This window comes from Lampris incognitus, chromosome 3, assembly GCF_029633865.1.
Source record: "Lampris incognitus isolate fLamInc1 chromosome 3, fLamInc1.hap2, whole genome shotgun sequence".
NCBI classification, from domain to species: domain Eukaryota; kingdom Metazoa; phylum Chordata; class Actinopteri; order Lampriformes; family Lampridae; genus Lampris; species Lampris incognitus.
The window spans coordinates 107,244,706-107,266,687 of NC_079213.1; the positions used below are offsets into that span (position 1 = coordinate 107,244,706).

General features: G+C 44.8%; 1 protein-coding gene across 1 annotated transcript in view; it reads left to right on the forward strand.

The window, feature by feature from the left end:
- Positions 1–9,777, forward strand: part of LOC130109950 (AP-1 complex subunit mu-1) — a 41,915-nt gene extending 32,138 nt beyond the window's left edge. The window contains exon 12 of the mRNA XM_056276914.1: positions 9,755–9,777. Within this exon, the coding sequence (XP_056132889.1) occupies positions 9,755–9,777 (23 nt within the window). The remainder of the gene's footprint in view (positions 1–9,754) is intronic.
- Positions 9,778–21,982: the final 12,205 nt, after the last annotated feature.

A 21,982-nucleotide genomic window follows, 5' to 3' on the forward strand; every position in this document is an offset into this window, starting at 1 on the left:
GGCAATGAAACACTGCACTTTTGCAGCAGTATTTTGAAAGTTTGTTGCCCAGGGGAGGATTTCCCACCTCTGAACAGCATTAGTGCTATCACTATATCTTAGCTCTGTGCTAACAGATGGACCGTGGAAAGACATTAAAAAAACAACGGATGGGGTGTTGCAGATACTATGTCCCAGGAGCCACTGAACTGCCTTGAATATTGTTCAAAACAGCGGCAGTCTGTTGCTCAGAGCTGGACGAATTGAATGTCCGGACAGCATTTGAGCAAGCGGTTAATGATTTTTAATAGGGCAATCCTATGCTCTCGTATCTGTCCCGGTAACAATATAAAGTGAGCTTGGGATATGCCCAGTGGCAACAGCCACCTAGACCTCAACTCAGTGAGCTCATGCAGTCCACTTTAATAATCAACAATAAAATGGACCGAAGTGATGTTCCAATGATATCTGCTGAACAGAGAGAGAGATTGTTCGGCATGGCAGTCGAAATTCATGTTTTAAATCACTGAAAAAAGCAGCCAGGTCCATTTGCTTCGTGTGTGTGTGTGTGTGTGTGTGTGTGTGTGTGTGTGTGTGTGTGTGTGTGTGTGTGTGTGTGTGTGTGTGTGTGTGTGTGTGTGTGTGTGTTTTATCACACAGAGTCCCTGTTCTCCACATGCTGAAGTAGTTAAAGAATGATGCTGCAACTCTGAAATTAATACAATCTTCTTGCAAAGCTAGAGGAAGGAAAAAACATTAGAGAAAACGAAAACATATCAGGGGGAAAGGGTCTAAAACTCCATTGGGCTTGGCAAGAGAGACACGTTGGGGAGAGCAATGAAAAGAAGAAGAGAGAGACAGAAATAGAAGAAAGGCAGGGCATGAAATCAGCTTCATCCGCCAATAGTAGCGAGTGGCTTCAGAATGTCACTAGCTAATCATCTCAGCTGCTTTGGTAAGTAGGTCTTTCGGTTTAACGATGCGAACTTAATTTTGCCCCTTCGTTAAGTAGCTGGTGGACTTGACGGACTCACCGATGGCGTCCACACCTGGCCGCACTTACGTGGCACTTTCAGGACCCTAATGGGATTTTTGTGAGAACAAGAAAAGAATCGAAAACCATTTTGATTTCACAGCAGTACATTTAGAAGCCACAAACAAACAAACAAAAAAAACAGCCTAAAGTGACACAAATACTTTACATAATGCGTCAGGTATAGTGGACGCCTCTACTTAAACGGTCAGAAAAACGTGCACATATAATTGGCAAGGAAAAAAGACCTGACAGCAAGGGGGAATTGCTGGTGAGGTACTGTTTGAGCCTCCGCTCTTCCCTGCCAGCAGTTATGACCTATCTCCAGCTCATAGGTCAGCGAATGACGAACGCAGGCAAGCCCACAGGGAACCCACGTGCACAGGCCCCGTACAGCAATGCACAGCCCCGCTCCTAAATGTTTATGTTACCTTTCGTCTTGGGGCGGCTGCCAGAGCGCACAGCCAAGGAATGATTTAGGAACGCTCGCACATGCGAGAGAAGGGGAATTCTGCCGAGGCTGATGGAGACTCGCGGGACAAATAGGATACATTGCCCAGTTTTTTAACGGCCTCTCTGTCCGGCCTTCTCCCTCTCTCCCTCTCTCTCTCTCTCTCTCTCTCCCTCTCTCTCTCTCTCTCTCTCCCTCTCTCTCTCGCTCCTTTCTCTTTCTTTCCATCCCCTTCGCTCCAGCTTAACGTGCCTGATAAGATCTAGTAAAGTAAGCACGGAGCAGGTCTGCTAGATGACTTATGTTGCTAATATTATGTGGACCGTAGATTTCGTGCCGGGGAGGTCAAGCCTTTTAACAGTGGGTGGACCTCAGAACCCGTCGCAGCTCGGCAGATGGTCAGAGCTGCGAACTGTGAAATGTAAAAGATCCTACAGAAAGACGTGTCGGCTGTGATTGCCTCCAGAGAAAGATGCCAACGAGGCATGCTCTTCTACTTACTTAGCGGCTCTGACATATTTCTGTCTTCAAACCTTTTCCATTTCCTCAGCACGAAAGTAGTGACTCGGTCAAGTCACGCTAGATGGCAAACCTCTTTATTGTTTTAAAAGTTGTCTTGTTTAATTACATTACATCTCATCATAGCCATTATAATATTTCATGAAAGTCCTGCCTCATCAATTGACCGTGGTACAGAATGGGGAGGGGAAAAAGAGAGCGAGAAGAAAAAAAGAGAGGGTAGGAAAAACAGTAGGAAGGAGAGAAAGAGAAATACTATTCAAAGGACACAATATCAGCAGTTTACAAAAATACGGCGTGTCCAAGTGTATACCCACAGGATTCATAGTATGGAAACGTGTGAAAAATGGCTCGGGCTATTTGCAAGTCTTAAAAAAAATAATATAAAAAGTATATATAGGCACCCATTAATCATGAGAAAGGAAAGAAAAACCCCATCACAACATGAATTATGTCACCAGCGGCGCTCCTCTGCATCGCGTTTTCAATTCCCAAATGGTTAAAAACTGTAGTTCGGAAAAATACGGGAGCTGGAACGGCGGACGCTATAGGAGCCTTGTTCTTAATGCAGGGTGCTTCGTCTGCCGGCTCTGCTCAACAGATTATAGGTATATTTTTATCACGCTGTGGAGACGTGCACGTCCACAAGGATGTCCCAGAGTAATATCTTGGTTTTCCCCAATTCATGCATACTATTTGGGTGGATTTAAATAGAAATGAGAATCTGAAGACTTGAGAATGGCACATTTATTTATTTAGTTAGTTAGTTAGTAGACTGGAGGGATAAAACAAGCCCCTTCTGAGGGGTGTTAAAAGCAGAGATGTCCTTATTGTACTCCACAAAATAGATGTGCGTTTGGCCAGTTTATTGTGATTACCACGCTAGACTTATTTTGTAACTCTTAGTTTTGTTTCATCTGAGTTTGCCTTCGTATTTATTATTTTCTATAGTTGTTCAATGAAGAGGCGCGTCATAACTTACATAAAAAGACACCTTGAGTGAAAAGTGGTGGAGGATGCATCGGGTGGGTGGTATATCCGAGGTGCCTCATGTTCACAGGCAATACTAGCCCTGTGCAAACAAGGCTCCTGGTTTTAACAGGCACGGAAAACTCTCGAATCCACCCACAGATCAGCGGTGCTGAATTAAAAATTAACAAATGTTACCGAGAGTTAGAACCGGTTTCTTTTGGGGTTTTTTTTTTTATCAGTAATCCTGTTTTTATAAATGGCTGTACAAGATGTCGTAATGACAACATTTAGAGAAGACCAAGGCACTCCTCTTTACTGACGAGGTGTGAAACACTTCTGCTCATTTCATCTTTTCTCAGTTCCAGGTCTCGGGTTCAGGTCCGGCCCGGGACCTTCTGTGGCATGTCTGCCATTTCTCTCTTCACCCTATTTTCCCTGTCTTTCTTTTCCTCTCCTATCTGACGAAGGGAAACATGCCCCGAAAAAGATCTTCCACCAGCGTCGGAAAAGCTGTATAACCCAGCTGACCACATCCATCCATCCATTATCCGAATCGCTTATCCCGCCCTCAGGGTCGCGGGGATGCTGGAGCCTATCCCAGCAGTCATTGGGCGGCAGGCGGGGAGACATCCTGGACAGGCCGCGAGGCCATCACAGGGCCGACACACACACATTCATACCTAGGGACAATTTAGTACAGCCGAGTCACCTGACCTACATGTCTTTGGACTGTGGGAGGAAACCGGAGCCCCCGGAGGAAACCCACGCAGACACGGGGAGAAGATGCAGACTCCACACAGAGGACGACCCAGGACGACCCCCAAGGTTGGACAACCCCCGGGGCTTGAACCCAGGACCTTCTTGCTGTGAGGCGACCGCGCTAACCACTGCGCCACCGTGCCGCCCCGACTGACCACTTTCTCAGATTAAATTCTCTGTTTATGAAAAGTCCAATAAGCCAGTTATAAATGATTTGAACTACCCCTAAAACGACTGATGCATTTGATATGTATCTCTGCCAGGCAGTAGCCTGGAGGGGATTGTGCGTTTGTCCATCCGTGGCTAATCTCGCAAACTGCCGGGCCTGTCAGCCTAAAACATTTTGTGCGCAGTTATGACTGTACAATAAGAAGCTCTTGCGGTTGCGGTGATTCAACACCTTCGAAAGATGTTTGTCCTCGCTATCGCTGCTGCCTCTCTACATTCACTCTCCAGCCCGCTCGGCCAACGCGGCTCTCCGTCGCTGCCCGATCTTAGTCAACCGTGCACACGCATATCACACATCTACGGTTGAGTCAGATCGGGCCGTGACAGTATCAAAACCAAAACGTTTATGTATCCGGGTGTGAGTCTCGAAAGCAAACGAGAAGTCGATCGTATTTCGAAAGCCGGCAAATCACCACTGCCGATCTCAGCACAGGAGGACTGGAGGAACTCCGGATGAACCAAACGTAATTCGCCTTATTCACCTCGCCGCCAGAACAGAAGTGCCATAGTCTCCCCTGTCAAAGCTCCACTATAAAAACACCATTTCAAGAGTAGGATTAATCACAGTCACAGCTGGAAAACATCTCAGTAGCGACAATAAGACGTGTCTCGTGGCTGAGCTATGTTTTCTCACTGTTGATTTATGAATGAAGGTCGATCAGCAGAGCAGCCGTTCGCCTTCATCCATTTTGTATCATGAAAACCGCGACGGCTGAACACATTTGAAGTCTTTTAATAACGGCCCTCAAATCGCGAGAGCCCGATCTCTGTCATTTCACGTCTGACTCGGTCGCTTTCGTGCGAGGGTCCCTCTCGGAGGCTGCACGTCCACAGACCGACAGGGCAGAACGGTGTTACTAGGTAGATTATTTTAGATAGAGCGCTGCATTTTAACAACCCCCCCCCCCCCCATAGTTCCCGTTCAATCAACTTGGGCGCTGTGCAAAAATCTTACAATGGCGGGAAAAACACCGTTTTTTTGTTTTTTTTTTCTGACCCTTGCGTGCGTGTATTTCCCTTCTCCCGGTTGGCCAACAAAAGCGGCGGTTCGTCGCCAAGTTCCGACACCGGAGAAGGGGAAACACCGGCGGACAGTGCGCTCTTCTTGTCGATATTGACTTTAACCAAGGTTGTTGAAGACGACCGAAAAGGTCGCTGCGCATTATGCGCTGTGCGGTGTGTTGCCGTCTTGTCTATCCGCTCGGGCCGAGCTGTCGAACGTTTGCTCTTGAACGCACCCTGTTCCTGTTGCTCGCGAGACAGTCCAGTGGTTTGGTGAGGCAGAACCAACAGCAGTCACGCTGACTGAGGGGGGCCCCCCTTCTCTGATGTGGCCAAACCTCCGTTCGGGCCCTGCTGATGATGGCACGTGGCAGACAGCGGTGTGTGTGTGTGTGTGTGTGTGTGTGTGTGTGTGTGTGTGTGTGTGTGTGCGCGCATGGTGTCCCATTGTGACGCCACCCCACGAACCCGCGGTTTCACCCCTTAACCTACAACACTTTGTTGTGAACATGTGGCGCGTTGTGTGCGTGCCTGCACGTGTGCATGTAGCCGTGGATGGCTTGTGTGACACCGGTAGCTTGAGTCAGCAAAGGCCGCCGTCGCCGCGGACCGATGTGTGTGTGTGCGCGCACGGGTCCCTTTTGGCGCACACACACACACACCCATGTGTGTATTCAGGCGCACTTGCGTCGGCCCGGCGTGCGTCCGCGCTCGAAGAGAGGGGTAGAGGGGAGTATTTAGGGGGGGGGGAGTAAATTAAAGACCTCCCGTGAGGTTTTTCAGTCGGAGGACCCCCCCCTCCCCCCCCGCCCCCCGTTTAAACACAAAGCTACCAATTACCAGCGCCCGTCAGCCCTACCCGTCCATTACCCCAACCAGAAGAGAAGCCGGGACCTCGGCCGTCTTTCCTCTGCCGCCTTTCATGTCCCGCTCCTCCAAAGCCCCCGTAGGAAAGCCAGCCGCTGTGTTTGATGGTCACAGGACGGGCAGTTAAAGCCGTGGTTTAGGAGGGGGGGAGGGAGGGGAGGGGCGAGGGAGCCCTCAGCCCATTCATTGTCTGGCCCGGCAAAGTGCGCGCGGCACGCTACGCCGCAATTAGCAAAAAGACCAGCAGTCCACGCGGGTGAGTTAAGGTGCGCGGCATGTACGTTGTGCGATCGAAACAAGCTAGTACCCCCACCCACCCCCCACCCGCCCCCGTGGCTCTTCTGTGTGGACTCCGGTAGGACAAAGCTAATCCAATGTCGGAAATCAAAGAAACGACCAGCAATGTATCGGCGCCTTTCTGCCTCTGGAGTTTGGAGTTTGACGAGTCTGAAATGGAGGGTTTTTATTTCTTTGGATCCCCCCCCCCCCCACACCTTTTTCTCCCCAGTTGTACTTGGCCAATTACCCCGCTCCTCCACGCCGTCCCGGTCGCTGCTCCGCCCCCCTCTGCCGATCCGGGGAGGGCTGCCGACTACCACACGCCTCCTCCCATACACGTGGAGTCACCGGCCGCTTCTTTTCACCTGGCGGTGAGGAGTTTCACCAGGGGGGGGCGTAGCGCGTGGGAGGATCACGCTATTCCCCCCCCCGGTTCCCCCTGAACAGGTGCTCCGACCGACCAGAGGCGGCGCTAGTGCAGCGACCAGAACACCCGGCTTCCCACCCGCAGACACGGCCAATTGCGTCTGTAGGGACGCCCGACCAAGCCGGAGGCAACGCGGGGGATTCGAACCGGCGACGCCCGTGTTGGTAGGCAACGGAACAGACCGCCGCGCTACCCGGATGCCTTGAAACGGAGGGTCTTGTCAAATTTACAACGAAGCAGCCCCGGCAGGCTAATTTATGATGTCTGAGTCTGCTTTTATTTTGTTGCAATCACTAACTTTCAGTTTCTTCTTGTTTATTTCTCTTTTTTCTTTTAAGTCCCGCTTTTAGGGGGGGGGGGGACTGCTGTTTATAAACTGTTTTACAATTAAGACACAAATGTACTTGTGTGATCTTGCCTGCCAGAAATGTGGTATCCGGCGTTCCACAAATCACAATTTGCCATGTGAGCCTATAAGCTTTTTATAGATAGGGCCAACTCGTGTGTTCTCCTCGAACGGGAACATGCACAGAGTTATAGTTTGGGTCAAGCTTTTTTATTAACCGAACGAAAAGTTGCGTTTGACACGGTACTGAAACAATAAAACTGTGCTTTTTAACATATGGCGTCTGTGTGTGTGTGTGTGTGTCTGTGTGTGTGTGTTGTCTCATTGTCCACATAAGAATTTCTGTGCGTGTGGCAACAGCCGGGTGTATCTGGCATGCGACAGCTTACACTTGATTGAATTTGGCAGGTAATTTCTCCACGCTCACTCCCACATGTTCGCTGAATCACAAATATGCCACCATCATTTCTCTATACAGCTGTGCTGTTGTTTACAGAGTGCCCCCGGTTGCCCCTAGCAACCGGGGAAACACTAACCCGCCATAGGCTGTGTCTCTAATTGCTCCTAAAGCAGATCTGATTTAAGGCAAATGAAATCCAGATATGTTGGGCTTAAGGGGAGAACTGCTTCACCACTCCCCCGCCGAACCTTAAGCACACACAACCGTGTTTCCATAACAAAACTTGTGCGTGTCCGTAAGTATGTCGTTCTGTATGTCTCTTTCTGTGTGTGTGTGTGTGTGTGTGTGTGTGTGTGTGTCATTGTTATCTTGCAGAAATCATAGCTTGTGTTCTTTAGGTCAGGCCAGTGCAGCTTTGGAGCAGTTTCCATTAAGAGCCCCTCACTGATCTCAGTTTAAATCTGGCCCCTTCTGCATACTTTACCTGCCTTGGGAATCTTGTTCTGCTCACCTGTGTGTGTGTGTGTGTGTGTGTGTGTGTGTGTGTGTGTGTGTGTATGTGTGTGTGTGTGTGTGTTTGTGTAAGGAAGTGCGGATGTGGAGCTAACCCTTAGTCTAAACTCTGAGATTCCTCAAAACGATAAGCAGGCAGTCAGAGCTTGGTCAGGGAAACTCAACCCAGCTGAATATATATATATATATATATATATATATATATATGGAGAGAGAGAGAGAGAGAGCATTTACTTGACTAACTGGATTTTATATATATATATATATATATATATATATATATATATATATAATCCAGTTAGTCAAGTAAATGCTCTCTCTCTCTCTCTCTCTCTCTCTCCATATATATATATATATATATATATATATATATATATATATATATATATATATAATCCAGTTATTCAAGTAAATTCTCTATGACACAGTGCAAGCCTGTTTCATGCTATAAGCAATCATCAGCTGTCTCATAGAGAATTTACTTGACTAACTGGATTATTTTGCTCATTTGTTGAGCACTAATACCTTTCATTGACCGTTTCTTTTGACAAAGTTTTATAGTGTGTGTGTGTGTGTGTGTGTGTATATGTATATATATAATGTGTGTGTGTATAATCTGTGTGATTTCACGTGACTTTGTGTGTGATACAATTTCTGCATGTCTTGTTTTGTGTGTGGACAAAATGGCTGTGAATATGTCTGTGTTTTCACCGTTTGCTGTTGTACAATTACTGTCTATTTAAAATGTTTATTTACCACTACCAGTGCCAAGCATATCATTGAGGCAACTTAGCTCCTTGCCAGTTCAAACAAATGTGCCTGCAGTCGTGGAGAGGACAAAAGGTAGACCCTTCATCTCGAGACGCTTTCTCTCTGCCACATGGCATTTCTCAGCAAAGCTTTTAAAGGCCCCCCCTCCCTCCCCCTCCCTCTCAAAACACCAAACTCCCATTGGTGTCCAGTGGGTACCGCTGCTGTATCATAGCCTCCTCACCACCTTTATTTTCCTCTTCTGCAGCACATCTTACTCACATCGCGTTCCCGTCCTGACCGCTTTGTTCTTTATCTCCCCTCTCATTGGTTGTTTTAACAGTTGGCGGGCCCTAGTCCCCAGGGAGACATAGAAGGGTTTCTTGCATTTGGCTCGAGGTGTTGGCGGTAAAAGTCGTCGGTTCTTATGAAGCAGGTCGGGTTCAGCTCGGGCGGGCTGATGTTTTTAGACAAATGTGTGAGGGCGAAGAGCGGGCTGACCTTTACTTAGTTGTTATGCCGACCGCCTCTTGTTTCTCTCTCCTCTCGTCCAAATCGTATTCATCCCTACCCTGGTTTCATCTTCCCCTTTTACTCCATTCCCTTATCACATTTTTATTTTCCTTCGGTGTCCTCCTTCCAGACCTCTCCTGTCATTCCTCGGCGTTTCTCTCCCACAAACAGTCATGCGAGGCCCACGGTGATATTTGTTGCATTCATCATCTGCACACTGCGGCTTTGAACCATGTGGTCTTTCACATGGGTGACCTGCAAGATGATGTATGAATTAAAGCTTTTTCTACTTGGTGAAAACTAATACAAATTAAGTGGATCAGCTAAACACCCCTGGATTTAAAATGTAAGCTGTCATAGCAAAAAATGTTTGCTTGGAAGTGATTTACTGTGGTTTCCCTCTGTCCCGGAGCACCAGAAATGTTTTTACAACTGTTTTCCAATCCTGAAAAACATGGAAATAGAAAAATAATTTAAAAATGGCAGGGGGGGGGGGGCAGGCAAACTAATGGGATGACCCCTGGAAAGTCAGAAATGTCCAGAAACACATTTGTCCGCAACACAAAAATGGATCCTGTGCTGTTTCTACGTATGCTGTTGTGTTGGGTTATAGTAAGCCCACATTCATATTTTGACCAGGACCGAATCCTGAAATGAGATTTCCTAGTTTCTTTCCAGCTGTAATTTTGCGTCTGGGTTCTTTGTTTTTATTTTAGACTATCAGCTGAGAACCCAGTAGCAGCGGCCGGATGTCAGAGGTTGGATGGACAAGAGTCAGCCCGCCTCAGCTGGATGGATGGATGAAACTTAAAGATGAGTTTCTTTAATAGGAACAGAAATCGTCAAATTCAACATCAGATGTTAATTGCCTGATTTTGATTTCCATGTCCTTTTTTTTTAAAAATGTTTTTTTTTTTACACTTTTCTGCTTTGGTTAACGGCCTCGGTGCCATTAGCTGACAGTGTTCGATACACTCACATCTGCCAAGACTAGGAATGATGGGGAAATGTTACTTGTCCTTTTGTTGTTACAGTTAGTTCACAAGTGAACAACACAGTGTTAACCATTAGTATGATGTCAAGTCCACAGCAGTGCGCACAATGAAACCAATGCGTTCTAGAAACTTCTCAACCCTCAGCTAATGGGGCTTTGGTCTAAATAAGACCGCTGAAAGTAAAACTGTCCCGAAGCAGGGGGAAGCCTGACTTTTAATCTCTAGTTATGTGTCAGCAAGGCTCAGCGTTTTCGGTTTTTATTTTTCAAAGCCATCCAGCATGCCGAATTTCGCCACAAGAGGGCACTGTTACATAACCTCGCACGAACAGGAACAACATTTTGGATCCGCGGAAACATAAAATCCGGCTGAAAATCAGTTTAAACCGATCTGCTCCTTTTGAAAAAAAAAATCTGGGTATTTTTCGGTGAAAATCGGTAAAAACCGAAAACGCTGAGCCTCGTGTATCCGTTACCTTCGATACGTCTCTCAGCCAAGGGCTCATTTAAGTCTGGCCCAAGGATGCAGTGCATGAACCTGTCACTGTAGTCATTTCATTTCACGTAAGAGTAGTTGACTTCTAAGGTGCCTCACACATAAGCTGTTTTCACATATTCACCGCAAACCTGAAGTTGTCTAGACATCACGCGGCGGCGTTGTATGTGAGAACGCAAATGTCCGAATTAAACGGGCCGGAGATTAAATGGACTTTACCCACCCAGCTCCCTCGTACAAAGTCCGTGTAATGTCCGATTGAGCCCGTGTGGGAACAGAGCGGGTCATTAGGCGGAGTATTCACAGCGACCCAACGGGCGTGTTGATGACGTTTCCACCATGCAGATGGTGCGAAACCACACCATTTGTACGCTTTTTTTGTTTTGTTTGTTTTTTTTGTTGTTTTTTTTTGCGTTCCACTCTTGTGTTGTTATTGCAGATGCGTCCAAATACATGTAGCGTTGATATCAACGCAAAACCGGTCATCATTACGGATGAGTCGGTAGCCTCGTCCGTTATGTCCTGCCTACTGCACGCTCCACCCAAACGCCACCCCTCGTCTAAACCAAACGGGGTGTTTCCAGTAGGTGAGAACGCCTCTGACATGGGACTATCCCCTGATGTTCTTGTGCTGGTTTATTATTATTTTTCCTCTTCAGAAATGTTTGCCCAAATTCCCGTGAGATGGTAAATGGTAGATACGTGAGCGTTTGCCCATTGACTGGAAGTTGTGTGCAAGTGCTGCCCGAGAAGTATGACCCCAGTCGGCCTGATAGAGGCACTATAATTAAAAGGTTAAAATTTTGATCTTTGAAAAATCATAACTCCTACACCGTAAGTCTGATTTACACAAAACTTGATACGGACAACCATCTATTCTTACGCTCGCTCTCCAGTTTTGCCTCAAGAACCACTAAAGTCTGCCTAGCTAGATTTTCCGCCATTTCGAATTTTTTGAAAAACACATTTTTGATATCTCCTAAACCAGGGGTCCCCAATAGGCGGCCCGCGGGCCACGTCCGGCCCGTGACGGGTTGATTTATGGTCCGCAAGAATTTTTGGAGAAATGCCAGAAGATTTTTTTTTTTATTTCCCTACCAAAAAAAAAAAAATTTCTTAGTAAAAGTAAGACTAGTAATATATCGAAAAATCGATGAAAAATCTCTGTTTAAATTATAATACCTGCAACATATCGACACCAAAACAAACTAACGAACAACATGCTGCTGGAGGTTGAGTGGCCTGTGGTTTTAAAAGTGTCCCTAGAAGTGGCCCGCTATAAAAAGTAATTAGGGACCCTTGTCCTAAACCGTAGGTCCGATTGCTACCAAATGTCCTGTGGATCATCATTGGACCAAGCTCATCAAAAGTTGTATAAAGCTTGTTGCTGTCTTATTTAGTTTTCAAACTATTGGCCTTCAGATGGGTGTGACTCAGCACCTAAATAAACCAGTCAACAATCGTCGGGCCAACCATCACAAAACTTGCACGATATGTCCACGTAGGTACCTGAAATATACCCTGAAAGCGTCATTCAAATCTACATCAGGGGAGCGCAAGAAGTGCAAAAAAATGGGCGTGGCATAACAAATCAGACTATAAATCAAATTGTTTGTCCAATCGTTACAAAAGCTCCCAGGATATGTTTCATAACCACACGTGTAAAACTGTTTTGAAATCTCTCAATAGGGGGCGCCACCAGTTCCAAACACAAGCATGGGCCTGATGCAAATTTGGCAATAGCTCAATGACAATTTGTGCAAACATCACCGAACTTGGTGCTCCTAATGGTCTGCGTTGGCTTGAACCTCGGAGTCACTGTTTGCGGCTGTATTTAGCGTTAGACGTGTGTGTTAAAGAGCGACTCCGGACGATGCCCGGACCTGATTCTCCAGACATCGTCCCGAGTTCATATGTGAAAACGGCTTCAGTGTATTCGACAACCACCTCAAGTTTGAAAGTTTTGGTGGGAATCTTTACAAAGGATTTCCTAACTCGTGTGTCGTAGCAGTTCTACAGTCAAAAGCACAAGTATTGTGAGGAAGGACTGCTACTACTTGGTCAAAACAAAGCCAAAATCTGGTGTCTGTTCTTTGCTTCCTGTTACACTTAAAATGTGAAAAATGCACTGTAAATAGGAGGGGGGGGGATTAAAATTAGACATAAAAATATAGCTATGTATATCTGTTGCTAAGCTTTTTTATATAACTGTGTAATGCACTAGGTTGGTTTGATTGACTTAGTTTATCCAATAATTGAGAAGCGTTTAAAATAATTTCCAACGGTTTTGAGTCAGTGGGGTATGGTTGTTTGCGTATGACGTCACGAACTACAGATGGAGGGCAGGAAGTGATTTTCTACATAGGAAGCAATATCACAAACTTTCAAAATGCCTATGTTTGGCGCCATTAACTGAGAAACCACAAGGAGTTTTTATGGAGTACCAAAAGTTCTTGTCCGTGGGGGGGGGCAAGAAGGGGGGGGGGGCAAGAAATTGCCCGAAAACGCCGGAATGGCTTGCGAACCGTCGTCTGCGGTCGGGAGGAGCGGAGTCGGATGATGCGCGTGTGTGCAGTGACCACCTCCAGGGGCGTAGCCAGGACTTTTTTACTGGGGGGGGGGCAGCTGGGGCCAACCATTTGATTAAGGCGGCACTTGTCAAAACTACCATTTTAAAACTACTTTCGAAGATTATGATAGCCCTTTTGACAATGCCATGGATTGTGTATAGCCAAAGGGTATGGGACGGTATCATTCATCTAATCGAGTACATGTCCCATGCACGGGTGTTGATGCAATGGGTATGGTTTAAGTGTTGTAAAGTGTAAAGACCGAAGACCATTTAGTATTTCAGTTGCAATTTCAATTGCATGAAGGGAAAACGTGCACAGTGAAGCCAACACTTCCATATCCTGAACACACACAACTAAATAAACTACATCACTTGGACTTGCCATGCTGCACTTACACACTCTTGCTTTTACACTTGGATTTACACACGCTGCACTTTTTACTCCTCATTAAATTCTTTCTTGATCTTAAAAATCCCTTAAAAATAGCCCATTGGGCTTCTAACTTTAGTGGCAAAGGACAAGACTTAATAATAACAGGCTAATAATAATAATGCATGTATTTCAGCTTCCACTTGACTGTTTCTGTGCAGATGTTTTTTTGTTTTGTTTTACCCACTCGGGACAGGGGAAGGGGGCGGGGGGGCAGCGGGGGGGCCGTGCTCTGACCAATGGGGGCCGCGGCCCCCCCGGCCCCCACGTGGCCACGCCCCTGACCACCTCGTCCAAAAAAATCCCTCTTCCTAACATAAGGATCATGTCCAACATATCTGACTTTCTGTTTATACCTTCCTCTCATAATATCGTGTAAACTAGCACAGTTGGGGCTAAACTAGCTCCACCTCGTCCATTCTGCTTTTCACTTCCTGCCCTCCAGCTGAATCTCGCGCGTCATCAGGATCACGTGACGGCAAACAAGCTATATATGAAGGCTAAAGCTAAACATGCAATGCAGCACCAGTTACATGTTGCTGTTTATTTTTTGTGACGTCAGAGCTGCTGTTAAAGATACAATCCAGAATATTTACTACATGCGAACAAATGTCGCTTTTGCTGCTCTCCACTGCTGGTACATTTTACAAAAAGAAAGCTAATCCATGAGTATCCAAACCATGAACGCTTTCCCGGTTGCCATTTTTAATGGCTACTCTCGTGTAGGACTTTCATGGGGAAAATGATTGGGCGTGTAGTGTTACATCTTCATCATAGCAGCCAAATGAGGAAGAATAAGGTGGTGGCGAGTATAAAGGATGAGTGAAGTTTAAGCTAACAAGTAGATGTTACAGATTAGGCGGGTGGAAGACCTTTACATACAGGTACTCTCATGTCAACAGCTTATTGCTTCAACCACGTGTTTTGTTCAGGAAGGCGCCGACACAACAGCGCCGGCGACTGTTCAGTTTAGCATTGATCTCTGGGTCAAACAGCACTGTAGTTACCACCACAGGGGTCAGTAGGTTACACAAAAACAACAATGGTCAGGATATTGAGTTCTCTGTTACAGTATTGTAATAATTGGGTGAACGTGGTTGTCTCGTTACTAAATCCTCTAAGACATCTTTTGAATTTACCCCAAAAAAACAAAATTTACACAAAAAAGTATTGCCAACACCTGCCAAAGTGCAAACCGCGTTCGTTTGCCCTTTTGACGAATGAATCTGCCACGTATGATGCCAGCCTAAGGCAGAGGAAGGCTGGGTTTGCGGAAGTGATGGAGAAATTGTCTTCTTTTCTTTTTTGTTGAGTGATAATGCTGAAATTGGATCTCAAACATCTAGTTTTGACACTTCTGTTTGACAAGTTGAATTGCGTGGCAGACATCGGTGTTAAAAGATCGTTTCCTGGGTTGACCTTTGACCGTTGGAGGAAACAAACTGAATGTATGGGAGGGGTGTGTTTTTCCATAGATACTGAGTCAGATGTTGATAGATTGTCGTCTGTCTCAAATGTTTTATTTGTTTACTTCTGTTGTGCGTCGCTGCGTCGTGACGCTACAGTTAGCTTGAGCTGCCGTAACGGAGCGGTTGCAATCTCATCAGAGCAACGGTTTCAGTGATGTATAAGCACTTTGTAAATATGTTGAACTGCTAATTATACACAAAAGAGCTACAGCTAATTAGTGAATGAATAGTCCAAAAGGGTAACAATTTTTATTCTTTCATATTTTTATTTTTTTTTGCCACCTGTTACAATGTAGTGAACTCGTTATTGTATTGGCACTGAAGTAACATAAGATGTGCAGCATAGCATGGTGAAAATAATCAACCCCCTACACACACATACACACACACACACACACACACACATTTAAAGTGCTTAATGAGGACAAATATTCAACATATCAGGGTAAACAGATTTACTCTCGTTTCCTGTTGAATTATAGTTTTCTGCTCATTACATCATCGATTACACTGTGCAAGACATGATAGCGTTATAAAATGGGTTTCAAGGCGACAAATAGTGGATTATAAACAAAGAATTATTGTATCAGAGTGAACGTGCTAAAATTATTAAATGGCCTCAAAACTAGCCCGCTAGCTGCTGGCAACAGGCCACGGTGCCGAGCAGATTTGATTCCAGCCTGTGAAATTGGCTCTTAATGTGGGTTTTTCCAGAAGGGGCGACGCAAATCGAACACAATTTGACCACCCGCCAAAATGAGAAGTAGACATGACAATCTCATTACCACAGTCAGAGTTCAATTCGTCAACATTAGGTTGGCGCTTAGTGGTCGTTTCCAGCCCGGCGTGTGCATGTGTGAGGAGATAACAGTGGTATTTTGAACGCGCATCTCGATGTGAATAAAACAACTTTTCTGTGTCTATGTCACGTGCCGTTTTCAGTGCATGGGGACGGAAGATTAAACAATGACCAAAGCCTCACGTGACAGCCATCATTCAGCTGGTCATCTCTCACATAAAACCTCACTGTGTAATTAATACCTGTAAAGTCAAGCATCAATAAAGTAGTTTTTATGAATCAAAAACTGGCTGTTTTGCTGTGTGTGTGTGTGTGTGTGTGGGGGGGGGGGGGTTTGAAATCTATTTAGCTTTGAAAAAGTGTATTTTTAACTGTTCCTTTTCCCACGTGTGTGTGTGTGTGGGGGGGGTGTGCCATTTGTAAGCGTATCATTGTGGCCTAAGAATAGCCTCTGCACAACACGGCTTATGACATTCCCAGATAGCGGGAAATACTGGCCTGGAACTCAGTGTAGATCTGCGTGCACCCTAGCCCCAGCATCTCATACAGGTCTGTCTTTCTGTCCTCGTCTCCCCGCCGCTCTCGCCTCGGCCGACCTCAAGGTCTGATTTTTTTACAAGCCGTTTTCATTAATCAGCAACCAAAGTAATTTTTAAGAGAAGAAAGCCAAAAAGAAAGCAGTGAAGACAAGGCGGCTGTCTGCTGTGGACCAAGCGACTATACAGAAAAACAGTCCACCGCCAGACTTGACCACCGTTAAGCTGGTGGTCAGAACGTGCAAAGTGAAATTTGTGAGCTGGCTTTGCAGAGCTACGTCTCCATCACGTCAGCTGTGCTCGCGTCCTTTGGTCTTAGTCTACTTTTAGCCTGGTCTGGTTTTATGTCTTTTGTACTTTGCAACACTGTTAAGAAAAGTGCGATATAGATTATTATTGTCATTAATATTTAACCAGAGACCATAGACGCTAACAGAAATATGAGCTAACACAAATATGACTCTCTTTGAAAATCTGTAGACTTCTGCACTAATGAGGAGATGGGTGTGTGTGTGTGTGTGTGTGTGTGTGTGAGGTCACATCCTAAGCCACAGATGTTATTTTCAGTTATCCACAACATGGGTTCCTGACTCAGTGACTCAAACATGCACACAAATACAAACAAACGGGAATAACACCACCCAGTGATTTCAAACAACAGTTTTGCTTTTATCACACACACACACACACACACACACCTTTAACATGTTGTTTAACTGTATTGTACTTTAGCTGTGTTGTATGTCTGCTTTTATATATACACTACCGTTCAAAAGTTTGGGATCACCCAAACAATTTTGTGTTTTCCATGAAAAGTCACACTTATTCACCACCATATGTTGTGAAATGAATAGAAAATAGAGTCAAGACATTGACAAGGTTAGAAATAATGATTTGTATTTGAAATAAGATTTTTTTTACATCAAACTTTGCTTTCGTCAAAGAATCCTCCATTTGCAGCAATTACAGCATTGCAGACCTTTGGCATTCTAGCTGTTAATTTGTTGAGGTAATCTGGAGAAATTGCACCCCACGCTTCCAGAAGCAGCTCCCACAAGTTGGATTGGTTGGATGGGCACTTCTTTGAGCAGATTGAGTTTCTGGAGCATCACATTTGTGGGGTCAATTAAACGCTCAAAATGGCCAGAAAAAGAGAACTTTCATCTGAAACTCGACAGTCTATTCTTGTTCTTAGAAATGAAGGCTATTCCATGCGAGAAATTGCTAAGAAATTGAAGATTTCCTACACCGGTGTGTACTACTCCCTTCAGAGGACAGCACAAACAGGCTCTAACAGGTACTATTTAATGAAGATGCCAGTTGGGGACCTGTGAGGCGTCTGTTTCTCAAACTAGAGACTCTAATGTACTTATCTTCTTGCTCAGTTGTGCAACGCGGCGTCCCACTTCTTTTTATACTCTGGTTAGAGCCTGTTTGTGCTGTCCTCTGAAGGGAGTAGTACACACCGGTGTAGGAAATCTTCAATTTCTTAGCAATTTCTCGCATGGAATAGCCTTCATTTCTAAGAACAAGAATAGACTGTCGAGTTTCAGATGAAAGTTCTCTTTTTCTGGCCATTTTGAGCGTTTAATTGACCCCACAAATGTGATGCTCCAGAAACTCAATCTGCTCAAAGAAGTGCCCATCCAACCAATCCAACTTGTGGGAGCTGCTTCTGGAAGCGTGGGGTGCAATTTCTCCAGATTACCTCAACAAATTAACAGCTAGAATGCCAAAGGTCTGCAATGCTGTAATTGCTGCAAATGGAGGATTCTTTGACGAAAGCAAAGTTTGATGTAAAAAAAATCTTATTTCAAATACAAATCATTATTTCTAACCTTGTCAATGTCTTGACTCTATTTTCTATTCATTTCACAACATATGGTGGTGAATAAGTGTGACTTTTCATGGAAAACACAAAATTGTTTGGGTGATCCCAAACTTTTGAACGGTAGTGTATATATATATATATATAAATACATACATAATACACATATATATATATATATGTATTATTTTCTATATTATCTTTATCTACATTTTTGTATATTTTCTTGTTTTTTTGTTCTTGTATATTAATTATGTTGTATGTTTGTTTTGTTTATTGATTTATTTTTTCTGTACTATTTTATTATCCTAGGATGCCTAACAACATCGGGCAAAGCGACGGCCGATGGAAACTAGCCTTTTAGCTAACACGGCTACGTCTACACTTGTTTCAGATGTTGATTAATGTACATTTTCCCTCCCCGAATAAACGTTTAAATTTAATTCTAACCTCAACCATCAGAACTACATGCCTGACCCTGACCCAAACTTTACCTTAACCACTGACTCAAAAAATCACACACACACACACACACACTCACTGTGTATTGTGTCCAGCCATTCTTAGACCATGGCTCTCAAAGTTGGAGTCCATGCATTGCACCTTCCATAGCTCTATAAAACTGTCCTCGACCCGACCCACTGACAGCACACGACTCTCAGGGTCCGTAGAAACACGACAGTAATTCCACCTGCACTTTTGATAAACAATGACAAACACGCGAGTGCCGCGCTTTCTAGCGCATTAGTGTGTAGTTTATGTGCTTTGTGTGCAGAATCACATCCACGGGGAAATCATAACGTTGCACCTGCGGTGGTTGGTAAGAAGGAAGGGGTGGAAGTCATGCGTCAGAACCAGCAAGCTGTGAAACTGTAAGTACACTTATTTAACTACACATACTTAGCATTAAACCCTGCCCTGCCCAAGAGGGCTAGTAGGACGGTAAATACATTTTACAGCCCAACACATTGTTTTATTTCCACCGATCCTCCGTGGTGTGGTAAAAGCAGAGTTATATGGCTCGGTGACTGGGAGTATATATGTAATGCTTTTACACAGACTATAAAGCAGCTACGAGACTATAAAAAAATACCATCTCAGGATCAATATTTTACAACATATTGCATCAAAAGCCCGAACTGGATGTTTTGAGATTCGTCGTTAATGTAAGGGAAAGAAAATGTAGTGGAGAAGAGGAAGATGGAGGGTGAGGTGATGGCTAGAGGGACAAGAAGAATGAGGGGGGGGGAAAAAGAACATGAATTTAACAAACAACAGGAAACATGAAAAACGGCCTCTTGTAAAGATTTGACGTCTCTTTTACAAACCAAGTGTGTAGTTCACTATTTGTCCGAGAAGATTTAGTCGTGACTTGTGTTTGGAAGGAAAATTCAAAATGCAAAGAAAGGCGCCTTTAATTTCACCAACAGTTAATTTCAACTCCAGCAAACAAACTTCTTGCTAATTTTTATTTTTATCCTTTTTTCTTTTTTTTGCTACCATATTTTTGAAAAATGAAATACTTTGCGTTTAATGGTAAATGGTTTCGTTAAGCATTGTTCAGTTTATCTATGAAATTGTTCTTAATGTCCCGACCCAGATAGCATCCGGATGTGGGCCACTTCAGGCAGTGATGCGGCACTGATGGCCTTCTTCTGGCCCTGACAAAATGGATGTGAGCCTGAAGTGGCCCACATGTATAATAGCAAATATGGCCCAAATATGCCAAATCAGATGTGGGCCTTTTTTGGCAAAGCTGTGGTGCTCTGGGCAACATGTAATCTGGATGTGACCCTGAAGTGGCCCGTGTGGTAAATGGTGAACATGGCCCAAATATCACTAAGCAAATATGGGCCACCTTTGGCAAATATGTGGCACATGCGGCATTGCTATGACTTGGTTCTGGCCCAGATCTGGCAAACAGGAGCGGACCGCCCAAGAGCCATCGTTCCACACGGTATGTGGGCTGGATGAAAGTATTGGTGTGGGACGGGTCCGGGCCACAGCGATTTTGCTATCTGGGATGATGGGTTTTGATGGGTACGAGGTTAGCAATTAGCCCTCACAGCTTTGTGCGCATTTCCAGTGTACGCCATTATCTCTAGTGACGTCATCTCACCTGTCAAGATCCCTTTAAGAGGAACTGTGTCATTGTTTACCAAGCGCTGTGGTGACGCTTCCAGTGGCACCAAGGGCCATTGGTCTAAAATAAATCAGCAACACAAAATGTAGGGTCAATCCCACCCTATCAAAGTAAGCATTGACTCACTTCAAGATTGTTCATAAGCCAAACGTCCAACTCCTGCATCTCTGACATGAAGGAGGGAGCTCACGTGTGACGGTGCAACCTCACGTAGACAGTCCATCACAGCAGCTCAGTATTTGTACACTTATCAGTTCACCGCCAAAACTAATGGCGAGACATGATGGGAATCGAACCCCTAATTTTCTGCTTTAGGGGCAGAGCCTACACCGCAGTCCAGGCTCATTTATGCTCCCTGTACGTACGAAGATAGATTCGTCCATTTCAAACGATGTAGCTGCCCACATACTTCCATGCGTCCTTTCCACTGGCATGGATTAGAGTTTAGATTTGTGTTACCTGTCTTAAGTTTTATTGGCCGCTAAACGTTTTTATTACTTACTTTTTCTCTTTCTATGACACCAAGTGGATATTTAGCCCTGTGATGGCCTTGGCGGCCTGTCCGGGGTGTCTCCCTGCCTGCCGCCCAATGACTGGTGGGATGGGCTCCAGTATCCCCGCGACCTTGACAGCAGGATAAGCCAGTATTTCTCAACCCAGTCCTCAAGGAACCCCTATCCTGCATATTTTCTTTGCAACCCTGAATAGGTACTTGTTTGTAGTTATTCAACCAATCAGCAATGAATTTTGTCAGACGTTGCACACCTTGCACAATTAAGTGCTGCGAGATGATTGGTCGAGTAAGTACAAGCAGGGCTACCTATGCAGGGTTACAATGAAAATCTGCAGGATAGGGGTTCCTTGAGGACTGGGTTGAGAAACACTGGGATAAGCGGTTTGGATAATGGATGGCTGGATGTAGCATTGAGCTCTGCTTATTCTTGGTACATGACATGTTTTGCTTCTTCTTTTTTCTCTTGTTGTTCACAGTAGCTGAGTTTGTATTGTGCAGCACAACTTGCAGTACAGTGGGAATTGAGTTTGTATAGTAGCTGAATTAAGAGTAGATGAGAAGGGGTAGGAAACTTCTCCTTTTCCAACATGTGACAAATAATCTGATGCCTACGGAGATTTGTTCGCTGAGCTTGATGTGTGGATTTGTTGATCACTTAAGATTATTGGCAATAGTTTATCTGTATGTTATATCCTGCTTGTTTACATGTTCGGAATAAAGCATCGTGGTCGTCAGCATCATCATCATCATGGATGTTAGGCAGTGCGTCCACTAGAGCAGTGGTTCTCAACCTTTTTGGGGTCCTGGACCCCCTGCGTATTTTTGATCTACCCTGAGGACCCCTCCAGCTGATCTTGGGGGAGGGGGGTTGCAATTTGGTAGAAACAGTAGAAACTGCATTTTAAATTGCATTATAGCATTTGTTCACTCTTTGGGGCAAAAATAAGAGCTTTCAGTTGTAACTTAGATATAGTTAACAAAACAGAATTCTTATGCAGTAACTTTCAGATATATGTAACAAAACAGAATATGTATTCAGTAACTTTCAGATATATGTAACAAAACAGAATATGTATTCAGTAACTTTCAGATATATGTAACAAAACAGAATATGTATTCAGTAACTTTCAGATATATGTAACAACAGAATTTTTATGCAGTAA